At 39.5% G+C, this 24,993-nt stretch overlaps 2 protein-coding genes across 9 annotated transcripts in view; both read right to left on the bottom strand.

Moving 5' to 3' along the window:
- LOC134299980 (uncharacterized) overlaps positions 1–24,267 on the bottom strand; it is a 101,396-nt gene extending 77,129 nt beyond the window's left edge. The window contains exon 1 of the mRNA XM_062984386.1: positions 1,306–24,267. Coding sequence (XP_062840456.1) covers positions 12,962–17,086 — 4,125 coding nt within the window. The 5' untranslated portion in view covers positions 17,087–24,267 and the 3' untranslated portion in view covers positions 1,306–12,961. The remainder of the gene's footprint in view (positions 1–1,305) is intronic.
- znf385d (zinc finger protein 385D) overlaps positions 1–24,993 on the bottom strand; it is a 506,886-nt gene that overhangs the window by 90,951 nt on the left and 390,942 nt on the right. The gene's annotated exons all lie outside the window — the stretch shown is intronic.

Below are 24,993 nucleotides of genomic sequence, written 5' to 3'. Positions count from 1 at the left end.
CATGCAGAGCAAAACCAAATTATCATGATATTTGATGTTCAATGGATGAGAAATCTCAGAAATTATCTAAGCAATGTAAAGCTCAAGTGGGTAACTATGTGTTGAAAGTTAACAACCTAGCACAATGTTTCTCAAACTCTGTTCCTCCAGGTGTTTTGGACTTCAGCTCCCACAATTCCTAACAACCGGTAAGCTGCCTGGGATTTCTAGGAACTGATGTCCAAAGCAGTTTGAGGAGTTTGAGAAACACTGATCTATAAGATGAACCACACATTACCAGGAAAAGCCACTGAACTATCATCTTTTGCTATGGACAGTTTCACACAAGTGGTCCCATTTTCCTTTCCTGGCATCTTCAGATAATAGGCTTGCTCAAATAATTCGTTTTCCCCGTTAACCGTTATTAATTCGTTATTTTCGTTTGTTTTGAAGCAATTTTGAAGCATTGGTTGTCCACACGTCTGGATATTGCGGTTTCGAATCGCGAGAGGCCGTTTTTCGTTATGTCGTCGTTTTTTTCGTTAGGAAAAAACAGCTTTTGCAAATCTCCCAAACTCCCACCATTCAGGCCCTTTCCTTTTGCCCCTCAGCAAAAGGGGTGTCACGGGCTCAGCCAATGGGAGGGGGCGAGGGGGAAGGAGGCCGAGGAGGAGGAGGAAGACGGAGGGGGGAAATGGCCGCCGCCGCCGCCTCACCTCAGCTCAGGCCTGGTGTCTCTCTGTGAGGCGGGAAGGCGGCGGATGGAGCCGGGAATGGAGAGACCGAGAGAGACAGAGAGTGGCCCGGCGGTGAGATTTTGACGTCTGTGCGAAGCTAGGCAAGTGGGGTTTATATATCTGTGGAAGGTCCAGGGTGGGAGAAAGAACTCTTGTCTGTGGGAGGCAAGTGTGAATGTTGCAATTGGTCACCTTGATTAGCATTGAATAGCCTTGCAGCTTCAAAGCCTGGCTGCTTCCTACCTGGGGGAATCCTTTGTTGGGAGGTATTAGCTGGCCCTGATTGTTTCCTGTCTGGAATTCCCATTTTCTCGGTGTTGTTCTTTTACTGTCCTGATTTTAGCTTTTCTGTAGCTAAAAATGCATATAAAATTGATTCTATAGGGAGGATAAATGATTGGATTTCAACTCCTACAGCTTGGCTTTCTCTGCCAATAATGGTACCCATCTTGGATATTGTAAGGGATTTTTATTATTATTATTATTATTATTATTATTATTATTATTATTATTATTATTATTATTATTATTATACCTTGCTCCCAGGAAGGTGCCTTCTCTGTGGCTCCCAACTTATTTATCTATCTACCTTTCCACATATTCTCCACATTGTGTGTATGTGTATGTATATTATGAGCCCCGATGGCGAAGTGTGTTAAAGCACTGAGCTGCTGAACTTGCAGACCGAAAGGTCCCAGGTTCAAATCCCGGGAGCAGAGTGAGTGCCCGCTGTTAGCTCCAGCTTCTGCCAACCTAGCAGCTTGAAAACATGCCAATGTGAGTAGATCAATGGCGGGAAGGTAATGGCACTCCATGTAGTCATGCCGGCCACATGACCTTGGAGGTGTCTATGGACAACACTGGCTCTTGGGCTTAGAAATGGAGATGAGCACCAACCCCCAGAGTCAGACATGACTGAACTTAACGTCAAGGGATACCTTTACCTTTACCTATACACACACACACACACACACACACACACACATTATGCAGGGACTATATATATATATACACAGTATATATCACACACACACCAATTTAACAAAGTTTCAGCCACAAAAACAAAGTTTCTGAAGTAGAACAATGACTTTCACAGTAAAGACAACCCAATTTAACAGGAAATAAGACTTTCAAACCAGGAACAGATTTCTGCAATTATTAAAAAATGGTTTATTATAAAAGCTATGAAAATTCGCCAAAAATCAGAGGATAAGGGAAACGTTCCAAATTTTGGTGAGCTATCAGTGTTAAATGTGTTCTACCACTGTACCAAGTTGGAAGAAGATCACTCAAAAAATGAGGGTGGGAGAGTCCTGTAAAGTCCGCTCCCTCTGTGCTGTTTTTGGGAATTGCGCATGCGCGTCCGCCATTAACGAATTAATTTAGAAAATAACGAATTTTCGTTAATTTCGAATTTTTTGGGGGGCCAAATTCGGAAATACCATCAGAAACGAAAAGCTGCCCTCCTCTAGTTTTGAAACGAGTTTAGAATCAAATTTTTCGTGGATCGATCAAGCCTATCAGATAAGGTTAAAATCCTTAGGCAGTCAGCTGAGATGGCAAGATATGAAAGCTGGTACTGGTTGGAGCTGCAGGGGAAAACATCTTAAACACACTAGACTGGTGAAAACTAAGACTATTATTATTAAAGTCCTAACCAAGGCCCCCATCTACAATTATAATTGAATGCAGTTTCAGTGCTCTGTCTTACTGCTCATTACAGAACAGTAATAGTTGTTATTGCTGCTGTGGGCTTGCAACTCATTTCTGATTTCTGATGACCTATGGTGAAGCTATCACAGCCTTCTCTTGGCAAGATTTGTTTGGAGGGGTATTGCCTTTGTCTTCTTCTGAAGATATGTAAATAGGGTTTGCCCAAGGTCACCCAGTGGGTTTCCATGACTGAGCTGGAATTCGAATCATGATCACCAGATGCCTAGTCCAACACTCGAACCACTACACCACACTGGCCCTTAGGACTGTACTAGATACAAATACAGAATAGAGATTATTACATGTTGTTTGTTTAAAACTTCATTGGAAGTAAACTTTGAAAGCTAATACACAAGGCACTTTAAAGATTTCTAATTTGGAAACACCCAACTTTTCTCACATGAAAAAAACAATATCCTAGTGGATATGGTTAAGAGAAGATGACCAAGGCATGAATTCATGACTGACACCAAAAGGTTTCTGGAATGAGAACAGAAATGAGGATGTCATAGCTAACATAGCAAATCCCTAATTACTCAATCACTACCATAAAGCTGCATCACTCCCAAAATCAGGTTTGTGATAACAACCTGAAAAGAATGTCAGTAATTGAAAACAGATTTTTCCCTTTTCTATTAGTAGGTGGGCTTTCACTTTCACACTCCGACTTATTTCAATGCTGGATGAATGTCAGTGACAGCAATGCAGTGAAGATGATGACAACAACAACAAAACTTTTAAAAGATATATAACATTATTCAGGCTCATTCATTTCAAATTCATGGTTTCTACATCGATCTGACATAGAGAGGTATTTCTCTAACCTGTGTGGCATTCATTGGGGCCACATCAGGAATGAAAAGTCATTTTACAGGACAAAAAGTGTGCCGGCAGCATTTCGGTAGATTTGTAGTCATCCAATTTCTTTGCCAAGCATCATAAATACTTATTTCTCTACCAGATGTTTCTGCACACCTCCTGTAATAATTTCTATAGTTTTCCAAGAAGGCTATAATGTTATGTCATTTTTCCATTCGTGATCCTTTAGGTCTTAACACTCTCAGTCTTCCCTGCCTGCATTTGCTCCCACCAGGCTTCTCAGAATAACTGCTCCTGAGTCAGAGTTACTGCCACATACACTCCAATGGAGTAATAAAACTATATCATATTCCCAATATCAATGAGAGATTTTCTTCCTTCCAGCTTGCAGACTTAGGATGTATTATCACCTTGAGGCTTCTTTTACATAGTGAAACTAATGGAGTTCTTCATGCATACAACCAGTCAGGGGCAAAGCTTAAAGCAGGCAAGTTAAGCCAGAGGCTTTCTAGTGTGAATTTGCCAGAAGGGCAAGAAACTGTCTGCTGGGGACAAATTAAAATCTACAACTGAATAGTTTATTCAGCTGAAAGAGAACATTCCTTCCAGCCAATCTAATGGCTATGTATTAACTCAGGCAGGTTCCATAAGTACAGTGGTAGAGTTGTGACACTAGGGTTGGAAATCAGAAGAGGTTTACACTGAGAAATTTAGTTTTACACTTGCAAGGTGTATTCTGCAGTACAAAGCAAGTATTGTACCCATCCATGCCTGCACACTCTAATTTTATCTTTGTTCCATTAGGATTTTAAATACAGCATATTACCATTCTCTACCATGCAGACTAAACAAGTCCACTGAGTTTCTTAGTCTAAGCTATTTTCTTTTTGAAATATGTTTTTTTTCATTTTTAATATAAATCTGAGCTATTTTTTGATCCCATTGAGAACTCCACTGTATTGTAAGGCTTAAAAATGTCCCATGTCCACAGGAATGTTTATTGGTGCAGATGTAAGCCTTAGGGCAGGAAACTTTGAAATCCATAAACCACTCTGAGATCCTTTTAGAGTGAAGGGAGAGGTAAAAATGTGCTAAATATAGAAATCCCATCAGAAAACATGTGTCACGTGACATGTAAATAGCTGTTGACACTCCTTGTTTGTTATCTATCTATCTATCTATCTATCTATCTATCTATCTATCTATCTATCTATCTATCTATCTATCTATAATGTATTATATATTTTGGTATATTTTTTGCCCTATTGTTTGGAGCACATGGTTCAAATCTAGAGATATTGTGTATAATTGTTCAGGTGACATTGACATGTAATGTCTATCCAGCTGATATAATTCAATATGAATTTTGCAATGCAACATGGTTTTGGGGGACTATATAGTCCCATCTGTAAGAATAAGGGTGATGTTGAAGCTTGCATTGTTAAAGTTTATGTTCTTTCCACCTGTTATGATATATACTAAGAGATCAAATATCCTTCCTCTACTGACATGGATATATAGATGTGGGCAACATTTACCTCTGTACCACAAATTTATTAGTTCAGGAGGGAGAATGGGACAAAAGTATTTTTCACTCTGGCTTTGGAAGCAATAGTCTTTCAAAATGTCCCATCTCTGGCACATAGTTAGGAAATAGCTGCCAGGTCTTAATTTTTTTTTTTAGAGTATCTCAACGAATAAGCATGTCAGGTACATTTATTATACATATAATAGGAAATGTCCTAAAGAAGATGAATACCCTCTTCATCTGGCACATATATGAATCCTGTATAGATTTGACTCTACAGTATAACCTACAAAGCATGATAGTTAAGACAACCATGGTCCAAGCTTGCTTTTGGCTTAAGGTCTTGCCAACGTTTTTATTTAGCTGATTATTATTCCAAAAGCATGCAGAAGGAAATTATGGTCTTTATAAATCCTAAAGAATGGAATATTATGCATGGATGTGCAACATCTACTACACTCCTTTTTAAAGAAACCATTAACTGAATATAGCAGAGGAAAAATAATATTAAGATTGGTACATCTTGTTTCCTTAATTAATCTTCTCTGTCTTACAGTTACAGCCACACACAAAACATAATAAAATGATCATTACTGGCCAAGAAAAAAAAAGGTGTCATCTCACCTTATCTTTTCATGTTGATATAGAATTCTACAAGATACCAAATTTCTTCCAGTTCAAATGAATCTAAGTGACAATCCATCACCCATCGCTTGGAAAATGCAGTTCTGCACATGCTGAATATACCCTGTGGTGAAACTAAAGGCCAGGCTTCTCCTTCAGGCAAATTATGTTTCAATACATGGCACGTTAAAATGCAGCCATCCTCTGTTAATCCAGCAATTCACCACAAACTCTTCTAGGAAGCAACATAAGGCTTATCCTTCTAGTCATGGCCACTCTTTCTGGTTGAAAACTGTATTGTAGTATTCATAATATCATTATAAGTTAAGAAACAGATACAATGCTGGCAAACATTTTACAGCATTGTCCAAGACACTGCATACAGGATGTACATGCAGATGAATAAATATTTACAGATTCTCCATTTGTTTTAGAGCTCCTTCTTATGTTACATTTCCCCTGATATTTGAGAAAATATCAATATGGACTTTCATCCTGTGGAAAAAGTGCAGGTGACCCTGTGACACCTCTACCAGTTCCCTAAAATATGAACATAACAGGCCTGTGCGACTGAATAAAAAAAAGTTTCAATACTCATTACAAAATTAGTTTTATAACTATAACAAGAATAATTAATTATTCACTACTATTTTGTAAGTAATTGAGCGGGGGGAGCACTTCTGGGGTTCCATTCTCACTCAGTTTTAGAGCTATTGGGGTGAAATTTTCTACAATGGTAGGATATATTTACTACTGATCACCCCCCTTCCCCAGTTTCACTCATCTATTGATTTTTGGGAATTTTTAGGTTTTTACAAAAACCTTTTGTTTTTAAAAGGTACAAGAGCTATGTCCTTGAGTTTCTCTACAATTACACAACATAGGTAAAGGTAAAGGTTTCCCCTCATGTTAAGTCCAACCATGTCTGACTCTGGGGGCTGGTCCTCATCTCCATTTCTAAGCCGAAGAGCCGGCATTGTCCGTAGACACCTCCAAGGTCATGTGGCTGGCATGACTGCATGGAGTGCCGTTACCTTCCTGCCGGAGCGGTACCTATTGATCTACTCAGATTGGCAAGTTTTCGAACTGCTAGGTTGGCAGAATCTGGAGCTAACAGCAGGCGCTCACTCCGCTCCCGGGATTTGAACCTGCGACCTTTCGGTCTGCAAGTCCAGCAGCTCAGTGCATTAACACACTCCGCCACCGGGGCTCCCTACATAACATAAACAGGGCATAATTCCCCCAAATGTCATAAAGGTTAGCAAATCTCCTGATTTTGGGGAAATTTTATTTTTTTGTCAAAATATTTAAAACTTTTTTTAGCTGTTATGGCAGGCTGGAGTGGAGTGTGGTGGGGTGGGGTTGTGCTTTTTGGCTTAATGCACACAGATAGCATGGCAGTAGCTCTTGAAAATGTGGCAAAAAAGGCTTGTTCCTGACTGAAACAATGTGTTGTTGCTTTTTGGATCAATACACACAGATAGCACATCAGTAGCATCAGAAAATGTGGCAAAATAGACTTGTGCCTAAATCCCTATGGGGAGATAGGGCGGCCTGTCAATAAGTAAGTAAGTAAGTAGTAAGTAAAAGTTTATTTGTATACCGCCCTCTCTCGCGAAAGGGACTCAGGGCAGTTTCCAATATAAAGTATAATAGTAATAATAATAATAATAATAATAATAATAATTACAACTTGTTGTGTGCTTTTTGGCTCAATTGCACACAAGTAGGTGAACAGTGCACTCAGCAGCACAGTAGCCTTCAAATATTTTCTAAAATGCAGCGAAAAGATAAACCAGTCATAAGACAAAAGGCGCCCACCCACCCAAAAGAATAAGCAAAACAAGTAAGCAGTGCCTAGCCTACAGCGTACAAAGCTTTTCTCTTCTTTCTCCAGTGCGGACTCCAGTTAGCTTCAGCTAAAGAAGTGAAAATGTAGTAAGTTAGTCTCCTTCCTTCTCTCTCTCTCTGGTGCGGTGCCTGCCTGCTTGCCTATAATACTACCCTCTCTGCAATGCAAACTGAACCCAGTGTGGCACAACTCATGATGATCCTAAAAACCCTCTTCCTTCAAAGTCCACCTGAATAAATAGGTTTTAACCTGCCACCTTAAGGCCAGAAGGGAGAGAGACATTCTGACTTCCAGAGTTGAGGGGCAGCCACCGAGAGGGCCCTCTCTCTCGTTCCCACCAACTGAGCTTGAGATGGAGTTGGGAACACGGGAAAGGCCTTTCCTAAAGATCTCAGGGCCCGGGCAGGTTTGTACAAGGGGATGGGGGTCCACCAAATAGCCTGGACCTGAACCATCTAGGCTTTAAAGGTCAGAACCAGCACTTTGAATTGTGCCCAGAAACAGACTAGTAGCCGGTGAAGCTGCTTCACCTCCATTGTTGTCCGCTCCTTGTAGCCAGCCCGTAGAGCAAGGTACAGGGCCTGTTCCATATACAGGGCCGTAGCCAGAAAAAAATTTCGGGAAGGGTTTTGAAAATTTCGGGGGGGGGGGGTTAACCCCTAGCACACACCCCTCCCCGCTACAAACCTGTCAATATCTGCTTGAGATAGTGCCTGGAGGGACTCTTAATGTTTTGTGTCTCATAGACTTAGCATGGGTATTTGGTTAACCAGTTAAAATTCATGAGTAAACCAGGTTTTTTTTATAACCTGAAAAATTTCGGGGGGGGGGGGTTGGAACCCCTAAAACCACCCCCTCGTTACAGGCCTGTGCAAATAGGCAATATATGAAAGCCATCCCACCATGGTCTGGAAGCTCTCACACCAGATGGGAGTTGATAATGTAGGCCCATTGATCATAAACATACACACACGGTGGGTCAAAAGTCACAAAGGGGGTTCAATATTTAAGAACTCATTTTTTTGCTTTTAATTTTAAAATACCGTAGCATCATATACAGCATATATAGGAAATAAAATAACTCTACATTACATTATATGTAAAATAATTTCAAAAACATTTCAAAATCTTATTAACACATCAGATGCCTTTCTGACACTTGGCCCACCCTACATTTCCCCCCTTAGATCTATTGTCATGCTGTGGCTCAGGTACATCTGAATCCTAAACTGTTGTTACTAAGAAATAATTCTTCTTTGCTGTAATACACCAAATTGTTAAATCAGCCCAGAATCTGATAATGATAAACTTTGCACAACCAGATCCTATTCATATTGGCTGGGGGAAAAATTCTGCAGAGTATCAGTGAGCACGCTCACAAACAAATGAGCCTAAAATTGCAAGTTTAGCTTTGGGGGGGGGGGGGGGAGCCCTAGATCTATTTTAAAAAGGCAATTAATACAGTGCATATGCCATGATTTTGAACACATAGAATCTGAATAATAAAAAATGCTTTGCCATTTATAAGTAAAATGCAATCATTTATTTTGAGAAAGTTAAAAAAATCATTTTCAGTTCTTCATGTTTTTTATTTGTGTCTTCAAATACTGGTATTCTTTTTTTGCAGTTGCTCTGTGACTGTTTATCATCATAACAGACTTTATTGTACGCATTTATCACCGCAGACAATTTTGATACAAACATTATATTACAGCACAAAATTGACAATTGACAAATAATGACAGATATATTAGAACTACCTATTTCGCTACAATTATATTAGAAAACAGATGAGATTTTATATTACAAAAGAGATATCAGATAAAAATATTCAGCAGATATAGAATATTTTGTGCATGTCATTTAAACAGCAATAAGAACTGGCAGTTCTTTGGAGATTGCTGTAAACATTTAATATCACAATATGATCATACTGATGATAATTCTATAAAAATAAATTTCAAAAATTCAAAGAGAAAGATTTGTGTGTGTACACATAAGGCAAATCTGTTTGCTATGAAAGGAAATGGAACTTAAGTTGATTGTTTTTTTAGGATTCTATTTATCTTTTATGATGGTTGACTGAAAAGTAATGCCTCCAGCTTCGTAACTCCTCAACAGATGGCAGTACTGGTATGCAACAAGTTCAGTAGACTCTCCTCTACAGTTCCATTTGGTGGGAAGCCTTAGCATTGAGCAGTAATGTTGTTAAAGTGCGAAGTATGGAACCCTGTGCAGACGGTCAGTCAATGCGACTTAAGCAATGTGCAATCATTGAATTCTAGACAGCAGAAGGTGTTACCCCAAAGGAGATTTATCAGAGAATGCAAGCTGTTCATGGTGATTGTGTTGATGTGAGTACTGTGCATCGTTGGGCAAGTAAGTTTAAAGATGTTGAGACGGGAACATCCGACTTGCATGACAAACAAAGAGTTGGACGTCCTATGTCAGCAACCACCGAGTTTCACAAGCAAAAGGTTGACAGATTGATTCAGGACGATCATCGTATCACTCAGAGAGAAATATCAAGCATAATCAGCATTTCACAAGAATGTGTGGGTCACATTATTGCTTTGCCTGGCTATCGAAAGATCTGTGCATGATGGGTACTGTGAGACGCTGGTTGTGGAAACAGAGTGTTGACTTCTTCCATGACGGCTTCAGAAAATTTGTTCATCATTGGCAGAAATGTATTCAATTGTCTGGTGATTATGTGGAAAAGTGAATAGTGGTAGTTAAAGAGCACATTCTAAGGATTATTTCTGCATTTGGTTTATTAAAATATTCCCATCCAAACCCAAGTAACGAAGGTGGAGGCATTAATTTTCATTCAACCCTCGTAAAATATTGTTTAAGTATTCAATAATAGCAATGTCTTTGTTGTGAGTATTCCATTTAAAAATACTGGATAAGTCACTGATAAATTAAAAACATTTGCCAGCAGTTCTGTGATATAGCACAAATGGGAAAAACATGTAGTGTAAAAAAAAAAGCTTGCTGTTGCACAAGATTTTAAGTATGCATACAGATTGAAAAATTAAATCAACATTAAAATATATTAAGTTAGTATGATACCAAATTAGAAGCACTACGACTTTCAAACTACATTAAAGAGAATCCTCTCTAGAAATATACTCAGAAGCAATCCCTCCTCCTAGCATTTAAATAGAGCTTATGCTCAGATAATTATGTACCGGTTTGCACCATAAAGCACTTTATTAAACGGAATTTTGCTGCATTGTAACAAACTAATATAACAGCTTTTACTAAAATACATATGTAAAAGAGTCCACAGTGGGTTTCCAAGTCAAGAATGCTACCCTGGTTCAGCAGCAGTCAGTGGACCTGTTGCTGCAGGTGTAAGCAAATTTACAATCAGTTTGATAGCTGCTAGGGGTGTTTCATTTCAAATTTTGAGTGCGCCTCCCTATTCTGTTTTCGGGAAAATTCCAAGAGATTAAGAGGGGGGATGTTCTAATTGGTAATTCAGAACCCTGAGTTCTGTTTCCGTTTCGGGAAGTATCTTCTCAAAAACAGAACGAGAGCGTGTGTGAACACTTGAAATTTGATACAAAAACAGAACGGATTCTGTGATGTTTTGTACACCACTAATGTTCATCCTGCAAGTGCTCTCAGAAGTCATCTAGGTGTTGAAATCTAAAGATTGAGACTTATAAACCCACTTATTGGAATGCATCCAAAGGAAAAGAAATTTTCATGGAGAAAAACTGGATAAAGTAGAGTGATATCAGGCCCCTTCTACACTGCCATATAATCCAGATTATCAAAGCAAAAAATCCGCATCACCTGCTTTAAATTGGATTATAAGTCTATACTGTCATAAAATCCAGTTAGTGTTGCCTATTATTTATTATTAAAAGAGCAATCGCTAACTCTTTTCACTTATTTTTTTCTGTCTTATATTATAAAAGATGCTTAAAATTATAAAAAGACTTATATTATTTCATGGTCTTCTGAAAGCAATGTTTTAGGAGTAACAAACCAAATTTAACTGAAATCTTTCAAAAATTCTATTTTCAGTCTCTCTGTTCTAAGTAAGGAACCCTACAAATAACATCAACACATAAAAATATGCTATTTCTAAGCTCTATGCATATATATATATATATATATATATATATGCAGAATATATATATTCTGAAATATTTGAAAAAACATCACTATATAATTAGCACCTAGCATTGTCCTGTTTTTTTCTGCATGAGAAATTATGCTCGAAATTCTACAATAAAGACTTTTGCCATATACGGAGACAGTAATGCCAGATGTACAAGCAGGGTTCAGAAGAGGAAAGGGCATTAGAAATCATATTGTAAATCTATGTTAGATAATGAAACACACCAAAATTTTCAGAAGAAAATCAACCTGTGTGTTATGGATTATAGCAAAGTTTTTGATTGTGTAGTTATAAAAAGTTATTGATTGCTCTTAAATAAATGGGTGTGCCAAAACATTTCGTTTCTATTTAAGGCAAGAGGCTACTATCAGGACAGAATAGAAAAAATCAGAATGTTGGCACCAATTGGCAGGGCACTGTATCTGTTTATCTTGTACACTGAATGTATCACACATAAAGCAGAAATAGACTTGGAGGAGGTAGGTGTGAAAATTAGAGAAAGGAACATCAGAAATTTAAAATATACAGATGATTTACATATCTAATGCAAATGATGAAGACCTTGGAATAGTTCAAGATTTTCCATATGGTGGCTGCATATGCAGACTGCAGAAAAGACATCAGAAGTGTGCCGTCGCGCCTGGGGCTGTACTCTTAGTGAAAGAGGCATGGACGTGACATCTTTCCCCAGGGGATTGCTTCTTGCCCTCCTTTAGGGAAACTGGAACTCCCAAGGACCAAAACACTGTAGTTAACTCAAAAACTGGGTTTATTGTTCACAAAGGGGGTAAAAGAAAATATACATTACAGTCTTTGGTTGTTTTAAGTCCATGAAGCTTGTCCAGATCCCTCTTTCTCTGGCTGTGAATGCCGGAGCAAACTCAGCCTCAGTCCAATGACCTATATCTGAAGACAAGAGTCTTCCTCTGTTGCCAAAGGACTGATGTGAAGGCGCTTGAGACTCCTCAACGTTGTTCAGGTTGGCCCTGAACATGAAGTGTGAGTCCCAAGGGTAAGAACCTCAGAATTGGTGCTGAGAGGTAACTTTTGAAGGGCTTTTTGAGCCAAGTCTCTCTCTCACGTCCATCTGGTAGAGAGCTTGCTGGTGGAATAAAAAGGAGGAAACACAGTCCTACTCCAGGAGGAGGTGGAGCCAACAGTTTAGCTGAGTAAGCAATATAACAGGTACAAACAACATTGATTGACAGATATAAATAACCAATCCAACTACATTTACAGGGTAAGGGCAAAATCAGGCATGATACAATTCAAATCTTGAAACTTATAGTTTGACATATAGATGGCGCCACTCGCGCCGTCACACTCCCGGCCTAGATTTCCGGACTTTCGGAAATCTAAACAAAATGGAGTTAAATACCTTTAACTCTAATAACTTTAGACTGTATGTCTTCTGAAAATAACACAACCATGCCGCTAATAGGCCTGTCAAACAAAGAAACCTTTTCGTTAGAGACGACTTTAACCTGGGCCTTGCACACTCTATTGTCAGAGCTAGGATATAATTTTGACACAATACCCTTAGCCCATTGGTATCTAGGAGCATCTTTTGTTTAAGTAACACCAAATCCCCAACCTTTACGAGCATTAACAAACCAAAACCCATAGTTTCTTAGGGCAGACTGAGTAATTGACCTTCCTTGGTGTTTGACTTTTGTGTGGAAATGCTGTGTCAACAGCAGAACTATGTGGCTATGGTGTGGCAAAATAACAGGATTTTTAACACAGGATCTAATCTTTGCTCTTTTTAGTCTACCTCCAACCCTAAGGAGACCCTCATTGTCCAGGAAGGGGTTCAAGTCCTTTAAACAACTATTTTTGGGCAAGGAAGCTTTTCTTTCTAGACAAGCTATTTCTTTTAAAAAACACTGTCTTTGAGTGGATCTCAGGATGACTGTTGAGGCTTTTGAAAGATCTTGGGGCTGAATTGCACCACTGTTTTTTGTAGTGATGTAATGTATGAGCCTGGCTATGGCTGCCTGAAGTCTAGTCCATTTTGAAAATCTTTCAAACTTGGCTGGATTTAAACCTTGCCTTGATAAGTCTTGGCCATCGATGGTAGATTTGCAGGACTGAATTTCTGGCAACTCAGTGTCTTTGAGCACGGAAATGCTTTCTGGAAAGGAAGGATTTTGAAGACATTTGGGTCCAGTGATCCAGGATGACTTGGACAACTTTGCGGCTGATGTTCCTCGGGATGTCACATCTGCCGGATTTTCTGAAGTGGATATGTAATGCCACTGCTCTTCTCCCTCCGCACACATGCTGGCTGGTTCAGCGTAGTTGCTTCTGAAGAGGTCTTCCACAAACTGGGTGATCTGGGTCTTTACCTTCGGATCCTTTAGCATCCTTCTTCTTAAGGACAGGAGACGATGAAGGGCAACATCTCTGTTGTTGGGTAGAGATGGTCTTTCCGGCTTGAAAGGTAAAGGTGCTATCCAATTACCTTCAGAGACTTGAGTGACTTGGCTGTTCATCATCTCAAGGAACTTCTGTTCATTTTTAGAGAAGGCTGTTTGCTCATCTCTCTCTGTGACTTCGATGATGGAAGAGTAATCGGGCATTACTCCCTGGCAGCAAACTGAGATGTGGCTGGCACATCCTTGCATTAGTGAAGGCCTTTTAGTGACAGGCTGGAACATCTTGTTCAGGCAGACTGGGCCTAACACCGTCCATCCTAAAGGCAACTGCTGGGCCATGGGTGAACCCTTAGGACCTTCAATCTGGTTGCTAACACGGAACAGTGTGGGACAATCTGCACCGATAAGCATGACGATGTCTGTTTCCAAGTCCAAAGCTGGAATTAGATCTTGAATACCTTTGAGATGAGGATGGGCTTGTACCACCTCTTTCGTGGCTATCTGTTCTTTGTTCCTGGGAATCAGGCTGCATTCTATAAGGTCAGGAAGATCGTACCTGGCCTTTTGTCCGACAGGTGAGATTTTGAACTTTGTTGCAACTCTGCCATTCATCTTATTCTTTCGAGAACAAGTGGATATGGTGTATTCTATTGTCTCTGTATGAAGGTCAAACATGTTGAAAAACTCTGGGGTTGCAAGAGATGCGTCACTTTGGGCATCCAAGGCGACGTATACCCTTTTCTTATTCCATGGCTGCTTGTCTGGATACACCTCTGCCAGGCAGATTGGGTGGCAAATCCTGGGCTTGTGGCTATTTTGACAAAGCTTGGTGCAGGCAACCGCAGGAGCCTTGAGGGCTACCTGAGGTTCTGTAGGCCTTTGGTCTTCTTTGGTTTCTTCTTTGGTAGGAGAATTTAACTTTGCTTTGAATTGAGGGGAATCGAAGTTGTGCATTGCAGAGCAATGCTTGATGCTGTTGCAGTGTTGGCATTTAACCTTTTCTTTGCAGTCTTTGGAGAAGTGAATAGTGGCGCCGCAGCATCTAAAGCACACCTTGGCCTTTCGAATTATTTGAAGTCGTTCTTTGTAAGGCTTCTTTGCGGACTCTCTGCATTCAGCTAGGCTGTGTGGCCTTTGATGAATGGGACAGGATATGGTGTTGTTGCTGACTGGTTGAGCAGAAGCTGCAGGAGTTGCGTCTGTCATCTTGACACTCAGGTTCCTTCTAAGATCTTTGCCCTGGGCTTTGTCTTCTTTGGAGGTCTTTTCAGGCTTTAGGTCTTGATACAAAGCGAGAAGACCTGTTTGAGGGTCATTCCTCTCACGGGCTGCTCTAGTGATGAAATCCACCAAAAAGGTGAAGGGCGGGTATACATTTGCATTCTCCTCTTTGTACTTGAACACCTGTTTCCCCCAAGCTTCTCGAAGAGGAAAAGGAAGTTTGCAGAGGATGGCACTCTGCGACGTGTGCTGGTCCAGACATGCTAAACCTGGCAGCTCTGGATTTCCTTTGGCTGAAGCTAGCTCTAGTAAAAGATCACTAAAGTCCCAAAGCTGTTTGCAATCTTTCCTCTTCAGTGATGGGAACCTGTTGAGTCGATCCATGAGGGATGCTTCTATCTCAGTGCTCGCACCGAAGCGCTGGTCCAAGCGAGACCACGCTGTGGACAAAGCTCTTTGGGGGTCTGCTACATGAGCAGCATAAAGTCTTTTTACTTGCTCGGCTGAGCTGGGTCCAAGCCACGCCATAAGAAGGGATAGTTCTTCATCTGCTTCTAGCTTGAAATCTCGAATGGCCCTCATGAAGGTGATTTTCCACAGAAGGTAGTCATCTGGTCGGTCAGTGAATTTCTGGACGCCTTTGTCTCTGATGTCTCTTCTTGGATTTCTCAAGAGGGAACCCAATTGAGACTCCAGTGTGTAAGGGTACATCTGAGGAGTGTGATGTGGCGTGACAAACTCAATGTTCTTCGGTTGAACACATCTTTTCACGATGGTAGGCGATGCTGGGTTCAGCAGATTGCTGGCAGGCAGCACCTCTGAAGCCTTCATCTTCAGCGATAGGAGAATTGACTTGGTATGCAGGGATGAATGTGGTGGTTCACTCCCGGCCATGCCTTGCCAATGTGAATGGACATCTGGATGTTGTTGAAAGACGTCATCCTTTTGTTCCCAAGTAGACAAGTGGTATCTCTGAGGCCTAAGTACAGGGATGGACTCTGACAGAGATGGCACTCTCCCGGCCGTGCTTTGCTGTACTTCTGAGGAATGGGCTGGCCTTGAAGTCGCGAACACTGGAACAGGTGAGCGATCTTCAAGGTGGCAAAAGGAGATATGACTCTGCACTACAGGTGGTGCCAGTTGCAGGTGTGCTGAAACCTTTGCTGTAGGCTCTTGTGTTGGCAGGAAACTAAGGTTTTCTTGGGTTAGTTCCTGTGATAGGGCTTTGGCTAGAACGTTAGCTCTGACTATCTTTTGTGCTGTGTCTCTTTTTACTTGAAGCAGATCTAGATCCCGTTGCAGCTCATCTTGCTTGGCTTCAGCCATTGCAAGCTCTATTTCTCTCTGGGCCCTGGCCTGCGCTAGATCAGCTTCTTGCTGGGCCCTAGCCTGAGCTAGAAGCAGTTTCTGCTTGGCTTTAGCCTGTTGAAGGAGGAGTTCCTCTTCATTGAAGGCAAAGTCTTGCCTAGCCATTTCTGCAGACGCCTCTGCTTCTAAAACCTCTTTTCTAATTTTCAAACGGACAGCCTCTCTGTTGTAGTGGGCTGCTTTGGAAGAAGTACTGATGAATGAGTGTGTGGATTGGGAGGAACTGCTATGCCTAGATGAATGCTTGGATTTAAGGCTAGCATCATTAGATGGAATCTTGAGCAGACTGGATCTAAGGCTTACACATGGGGAGCCTTGAACCCTTTCTTCTGCACCTTTGAATAAGGAACTGGGCTCTGGTTCAAATAGAACTGCGCTGTAGCGCCTCCTCTCTTCTTGTAGGCTAAAAGAAATTTCCTTAGCCCTATCTAAAGACTCTGGAGTGTTAATTTTGTTCAGTACATAGATTATTTCTTCTGCAATAGCACTCCCATTATTGAAGGCCTTTAAAAATTCTTGCCTAAGAATTTCCTTTTCCTTTGGGCAAAAGGATGCCTTTATTGCATCAGCTATGGTTGGCAGGTTTTGCCAAGCTCTGTTAAACCTCTGCCTAAGCTGGCCTTCCTGCTGCAAAAGGCAGAGCATTGTTTTCTCTGTGGGGTGCCTTTCTCTGACTGGGCGGGGAGATTTGACCCTTGTTTGCAAAATCTCATTGCTATGACTTGACATTCTGTGAAATTCAAAAGGAAACTTATCCCAAGTTTCAAACAGTACAAAATGCAATACTATATAACTATACAATTAAAGACACACAAAAGGGCAATGCAATATTTTAAACAAGACAATTAAAACAGCTGCTTAACTGAGAAGTTAAGCTTGGGCTTTCATAAACTTGCAGCAGGCTCTGAAGAAATGGCAGGAACTGCAGAAGGTTGGAATTTATTGCTTTGCAAACTGGGTTCTGGAAGAGGCTTGGTTGGTCTGCAAAGGCTGACTTCTGGAGAAATGTATCTACTTTGCAGAAATCTGGATTTTGCTGCAGTTGCAAGAGCTGAATGTAGCGATTTGCTGGCTTGAGAAACAGAAAAGGCGGGAAACTTAGCAAATGTTTCAATTTGCAAAGGCTAGGCTTCTAGCAAATGTATCCACTTTGCAGAAGGCTTGAACTTGCTGCAGCTACAAGAGCTGAATGTAGCAATTTGCTGGTGGCTTGAGATGCAAAAAGAGCGGGAAAGCTTGCAAATGACTCAATTTTGTGAAGGCTGGGCTTCCCTCTGGAGGCAAAGGCAGGCTTCTTTTGACTTCTTTATCTTTAGGAGACTATGGGCTTGGCAAATTTAAGGCCCTTTCACTCCTTCTTTTCCCTTCTTAGCACTTCTGGAAGGCTTCTTTCAGCAGTTCTGGAAAAGAAGGCTCCTCTCTCAGTACTTCTGGAAAAGAAGGCTTCTCTCAGCACTGTGCCGTCGCGCCTGGGGCTGTACTCTTAGTGAAAGAGGCATGGACGTGACATCTTTCCCCAGGGGATTGCTTCTTGCCCTCCTTTAGGGAAACTGGAACTCCCAAGGACCAAAACACTGTAGTTAACTCAAAAACTGGGTTTATTGTTCACAAAGGGGGTAAAAGAAAATATACATTACAGTCTTTGGTTGTTTAAGTCCATGAAGCTTGTCCAGATCCCTCTTTCTCTGGCTGTGAATGCCGGAGCAAACTCAGCCTCAGTCCAATGACCTATATCTGAAGACAAGAGTCTTCCTCTGTTGCCAAAGGACTGATGTGAAGGCGCTTGAGACTCCTCAACGTTGTTCAGGTTGGCCCTGAACATGAAGTGTGAGTCCCAAGGGTAAGAACCTCAGAATTGGTGCTGAGAGGTAACTTTTGAAGGGCTTTTTGAGCCAAGTCTCTCTCTCACATCCATCTGGTAGAGAGCTTGCTGGTGGAATAAAAAGGAGGAAACACAGTCCTACTCCAGGAAGAGGTGGAGCCAACAGTTTAGCTGAGTAAGCAATATAACAGGTACAAACAACATTGATTGACAGATATAAATAACCAATCCAACTACATTTACAGGGTAAGGGCAAAATCAGGCATGATACAATTCAAATCTTGAAACTTATAGTTTGACATATAGATGGCGCCACTCGCGCCGTCACAAGAAGAATACTGGGACTTGGAAGGACAGCTGTGTGGAAATAAGACAAGATTCTGAATTTTAAAGATACATCGATGAAGACTAAAGTCAGAGCCTATGTTTGTTCGTCTTTGTTCTATGTTAAAAGGCATTGAATATTTGCCTATATGTGTAATGTGATCCGCCCTGAGTCCCCTTCGGGGTGAGAAGGGCAGAATATAAATGCTCTAAATAAATAAATAAATAAATAAAGTTCAATGCCATCGTATTTGTACTTTGTATGGTTGTGAAAGCTGTGAAGTAAAGAAAGCTGATAGGAAGAAAATCAACATTTGAAATGTGCTACTGGATAAGAGTTCTACAGATACAGCAGATTCCTAAAAAGACAAATGAATGTGTTCTAGAGCAAATTAAACCTGAACTCTCCCTAGAATCCAAAATGACTGAGACTGTTGCCCTTTGGCCATATTATGCGACTTGTCTCACTAGAAGACAATAATGCTTGGTAAGATAGAAGGCAGCAACAAGAGAAAAAATCAGTATGTTTTACATAAAAACAGAAGGAAGACACATCCTTGAATCTGAAAGACCTGAGTAGGGCTGTTGATAATAGGGTGACTTGGAAATCTCACATTCACAAAACCTAACTTAATGGCAGTTAAAATGAAAAATTCAAAAACAAAAAAAATATATGGTTTGGATTCATTAGTTTTGAGGGAAGCTTTTCACCTTGTCCCCTTGATTTTAGCAGACTCCAAACTGACATTCTTGGAGGTCTCCTGGAACAGTTAAATGTCATTTTTCATGGAGAAGGGGGATTATTTTAGCACTGGATGAGTTCAGGTGACACAAATTAAAGACATTTGTTATAAGCTGAACTTTTCCCACTCCTCTTTTAAACCATACCTTCAGGAAAACAATTCTTTGAAGAAGGTTGAATCCATGGCAGTGGATCCACCACATCCTAAGGTTAGTAAGGTATAAAAATGTCTTTTCCATCCCTGCTTGCTCCAATCTCTGACTAGTTTAAGCAGGAAGGATAATTACTAACACCATTATGCCTCCAAAATATCCTCCTTTTGTACTCACTGTCCTTTGAACATAGACAGTGGAATAATTACTGTGACAGAACTTTCCCATCAATGGGAAATGCCACAGTGAAGCTATCTGTGGCATGTGGGGAAGTTTCTGATGTAACCTAAAATGCCCTCTCAGGAATCACATCAAAGTCACTATTAAGTAACTATTTTTGAGGAGCTCCCAAGCAATTTAATCTGAACACTGATAATCATGTGGCACTTTAACCAAATCAAAAAAGATCACTGAGCAAGTGCTAAAAATAGTACGATTTTTCCATCCCTTAAGCCAAAGAATTGTATAATTATTAACTCATGTAATAATAATTCTTGAGATATTTCTATAAAGGGGCTAAACCAGGTTGCAACCAAGGACCACATTTCAATTTTCAAATTCATCTAAGCAACAGTAATAAAAATTCACTAGACAGGAAATCAAAGATAGAAGTGACAACTAAAAAGGGAACGACAGGAAAAAACTACTTTTGACAAAAGCTGTGATCTGAATTTCCACTGAGGGATGATTTTCACTAGTCTCCAGGTATCATATTATCATGCTGATGAGCTGATCAACAATACAGAACTTCTACCCAGCTGTAATCAAAAGTGATTGATGGTTGGGACAAAAAAAGTAGATTATCATGACAAGAGTATTGATGCAGAGAAAATAAGCAGTGCTGCAGGATAAATCCTATTCTCAGAATATCCCTAAAGGCTTCCTTCAGTGGCATGTAAGAAAGCATTTTACAGTAAAACGTATAAGGCCATGCTTATAATAAAGTGCTGTAATATAAATGGAATATATTTTTGCAGGCAACGTGACCTCCCGACCCCACCAACTGAACATTTAAACCTACTCAAATACGATTTGTACATCATTTCACTTAGAAGTCATTTTTTTCAAATATCTACCTGCTATTCAAGAGTCCAGGTCAATACTATGATTGTACTTGCATGTTTGTTCTTGCAGAAAAACTGTATTCCTGATAGCCGGAGGCAACTCATTTGGTAATGACTTTTTAGATTCCATCCAGAGAAAAAGTGAGTCCCTGGTGGCAGTTTTAGACCTTTAAATGTTTCATTTTCAATTCAGATCAAAGCAGAATCTTAATCGGAAGCAACTTACCTCTGTAAATATTGTTTCAATGTGAACAAAACTTGAAATAAATCTAGTTTTACACTGCGTATTTCAGTCCCCTTGCCAAATTGTACTTAGATATGATGTGAGATAAACACTGAAAATCTGAAAGAGTGTTCCCGATAAAATGCAAACTATCATAATGAGCTGTACATTCTTAACAGAGAATATTGTTCATACAACTTAAAATGAAATATAAACTTACCACACATGGACAAAGTGTACTAAGGCTTTAGACATAAAAATTAGTAACTACTACATGCCATTACTGTCAAAAATTTGTCACACTGTAAATCCAGTGATTTTCTTTATACCACCAAAGGCAACCAAAATTATGTGTTTTGGCATAGGAGAAATATAATTTGGAGCTAAAGTGAATGTTAGTCACAAGTAGGATAGCTACATCGCAATGACAGGGACATATTTAATAACTAACAAATCCCATTCATTTAATTGGATCTGTTCAAGTTGGTACTGACACTCGATCTTCCCTCACGAATATAAACTTAAATCCACTAATACTGCAGAACAAGTACAATTCTTCCTATCCTTTCTTCTGAGGCCTACAGAACTTTAAAAACAAATATTTCAAGGTTTCTCAGATCTGGAATAGGTTTTCTGGGCTGCATGGGGGATGCACAGAGAAGAAGAAGCCCCATTCTCCTCCTTCTGCTATTACACCAACAGAAGCCCAGCATTTGATTCTTTTCATACTTTTCCTGGGAACATTGGGAGAGAAGGAAAGGAAGGCAAGTGTAGTTTGAATATACATCCCCATCTCCCCTTGGTCATGTAGAGAAACAAATGCCAGGAGAGAACTAAGGAGAGCTGCTATTCCATGCTGGCTCTTATATTTCAAATCATACATGATTATACTGCTGAACTTTCCATTATATACTGTGGCTTATCAACTATATTGAGCTTACCAACTCAGTGAATAACTACTATTATAAAGCAGCTCAAGAGGCTACAAGAAGCCATTAATGCCACCATTATTATTATTTTGGAGTCTAAAAATTAAAGTACAACACGTATTCTTAATATTTTAAATGAACTCTTTTCGCTTGCAAAGAGCATGTGTTTGAATCTTACTGAGAGATTTGCCTCTCATGCTTAAAACATTACATGGCAGCACCATTCTCACATGCCACTGATGATAATTGATGGTTGGCAAATGAGATGAATGTCTTTGTAATATTTTTATGGATATATTACTGATCATTAAGAAAAATATCCATCATTAGCGGGAAAAAGCCAATGAGCTAAGGTCAACTAAATTAAGAATATGAAAATGTCAATACTTTGTTCATTGCAAGTGCCCTTTTCTATTTTCAGTTAAACATCCTCATTGAATGATTATATTTGCACTAACTAAAATATTTCAGGAACTCAATAGAAATTAGTAGAAAATTACACTACACAGTACCAAGTACACAGAAGACAATGCAGTACATATTAAAAACACTCAATAGCCTTATATCTGTCACACCCTGTATTCAAGAATAAAAAGGCCATCGCAAGTCTACACTGGCCAACCACTGCTTCCCAACTTATGTCTACCACATTTCAAAGGTTTTGAGTATGTCCACTCCTCCTTCATACTTACAAACACAACTACATATGAAGTCTTAGAGTTTGTTATGATAGTTTTCTTTCTGATGCTTTCTTTATTATTTTAGTTTTATTCAGCTGTTTTGGGGCCTTCTACTTTCATCGTACCCATGTTCAAGATCTCTTCTAAATAGTGTTCTAACCATTTATGTATCTGAGCTGAATTACCCAATATCCATACTTACTGTATATATTTGTGTACTAGTCAAATTGATATATACGTGAATGGCAGGTTCGGGGGCTAAAATTACGGATTTTGATATGACCTGTGCATATGTCATGGGTCATTCCATGGAGAGGGGAAAGCACCACAGCTAGCATGTTCCCACCAAGACATTCAAAAAGCTCTTTTGTCACTTTACTCAAGATAAAGGGATGTCTCCTTTTTTGATAAAAATTAAAGTACATTAAAAAAAGAAAAGAATCGTCCTGTTCTCTGAACAGAGTGGTGTAAGAAAAGAGCTTGATCTGTTCTGGGGGAACATAAAAGAAGAAGCAATCCCCATTCCCTTTTACTAGATAAGTTTGACCCAGATTTTGTGTGTGTCTGATAGATTTTTCACTAAAATTGCTAGACAGATATATGTGAGTATATATGGTAATTACTTACTCTTTCACTGGAAACATTGGACTCCAAAACATATATAAAAGTACAGAAGCTTCAAACTTGTGTACACTTTCTTGTTCTCTTAAAAAGTTATTTTTAAAACCTGGTGATTAGAGAGAAGATTCTCTGCTAATGGAATTTTTATCAAAAGCTGTCCTATCTCAAATAGAAATGAGAAACTATAAGCTCAGCCCTAGTGGGAAATATTTTCATTATTACAGTTTTACCAAACCCAAGCAGGTTTTTGTCTGTAGTTAATTATATAAATCCTATCCTTTGGATTGAAAGAAAAGGGATTCTACCTGTGTCAAGAGAAATCTGTTTCAAAAAGAAGATTTCTGTATGCTTTTGGCATCTTACCAGATTAAATGTACAAAACCCAAGCTTGGAAAATGTATATCTTTTTTGAAAGAGAGCATAATATTGACTAGGGTATTCTGAGAAATGTAGTCCCATTTTTTATCCAAAGCTCTATTTTAAAAATGCTACCTCCTTCTCATTTCTTGCTGGCGTTCACACCCACTTGTGGAATGAGAGTGGAGTAATGGTACAGCTAGCACAAATCATAAAAACTAGTGCCTCTTCCTGTATACTGCCCAACATGTTTTGCTTGCAGCACACACACACACACACACACAAAAACTTGTTCCACTCCTCCTGCAAGTTTTCACTTTGTTGAAATGGTAGAACCAAGTAATGTTTACAGCAGACTATCTAAATATTTATCTAGAAAAAAACTAATGTTAATATTATATATATATATATATAATACACCCACACATATAAAAGAAAAAAACCCCTAATGTTTTCTTCATCTTGTTCAGCTGTACCAAAACATCTACTTGGTTCAGGCATAAGGAATGTCCGAAAAGTTCCACCTCCATGTGGTGGAGCTGCAGGAAATTAGAGAGATTCTGGACAACAGTGCTAGAAGAAAGTAATAGAATCCTAAAAATTAATCTTACGAAAATGCCCGAACTTCTCTTACTAGGGCTATTTGATAAATTAGATAATATAGACTCAAACACAGACAAACTATTCACCTTCTTTATTACTGCAGCGAGGATGGTGATCGCAAAACAGTGGAAAAGTGAGAAGGCCCCAACGAAGGAAGCCTGGTTGAATAAATTGATCGAAATAAAGGACATGGACAAACTTACTTTTTTGACAAGAAAGAGCAACGGAAGAGTCATGAAGACCACGAATTGGTCAACCTTTGAGGACTATCTTAGGAAAGTAACATGAGAAATTTATAAATGGAACTGCAAAAGAATCTTGACGAAGATCGGAAGCAACCCCCCCTTCCCTAATGTGTCTTTCCTTCACCCCCCCCATTCAGCTGCACTTCCTCCCCCCACACCCATTCCCCCCCCTTTTTTTTTCCAAAACCCATCCCTTTGTCATATGTCTAGTTGTGTATACAAGAAACTTTTCAATAAAAATTATTTGGAAAAAAAAAGGAATGTCCGAAAAGAAACCCCACTTCTCAGAGTTTGTTCATCCATCATCTTATTCACCACTTAAGCAGGAGCAAATCAGTTACAGTATGCTTTTACTGCACATATATATCGTGTTAAGTAGTGTTAGATGAATATCGTGCCTCTATGTCTGCAGGGCTTTGGCTACTTTAAGGAGGTGGTTGAATTCCTGAGAATTTTCTCAAAGGTTTATTCTGGGATACATGAAATACCTGAAAATATATGATGTAACTATTATTTCTTGCTTCTACACCCGGAACTTTCTTTTACGTTAAATAAAGCTTGTACTAGTGGTGAGTGGGCAGCAAATGGCAGTGAGTCTGCTGCAGATGTTCCCTAAGCCCAAACACTCATGAGATAAATCATTTTGTACTACAGGTTGAGTATACCTTATCCAAAGTGCTTTAGGACTGAAGTGTTTTGGATTTTGAGGTTTTCCAGATTTTGGAATGCTTGTATTTGCACATATGTCCATAATAAGATATCTCAGAGAGGAGTATAAATATGAAATGCTTTTATGTTTTATTTAACATACATCATACACATAGCCTGAGGTTAATTTTATACAGAATATTTTAACTAATATTTTGACTAATTT

The sequence above is a fragment of the Anolis carolinensis genome, chromosome 6 (genome assembly GCF_035594765.1).
Source record: "Anolis carolinensis isolate JA03-04 chromosome 6, rAnoCar3.1.pri, whole genome shotgun sequence".
In the NCBI taxonomy this organism is placed as follows: domain Eukaryota; kingdom Metazoa; phylum Chordata; class Lepidosauria; order Squamata; family Dactyloidae; genus Anolis; species Anolis carolinensis.
The sequence above is the reverse complement of the archived record's forward strand: the minus strand, read 5'-3'. Positions and strand labels throughout refer to the sequence as shown.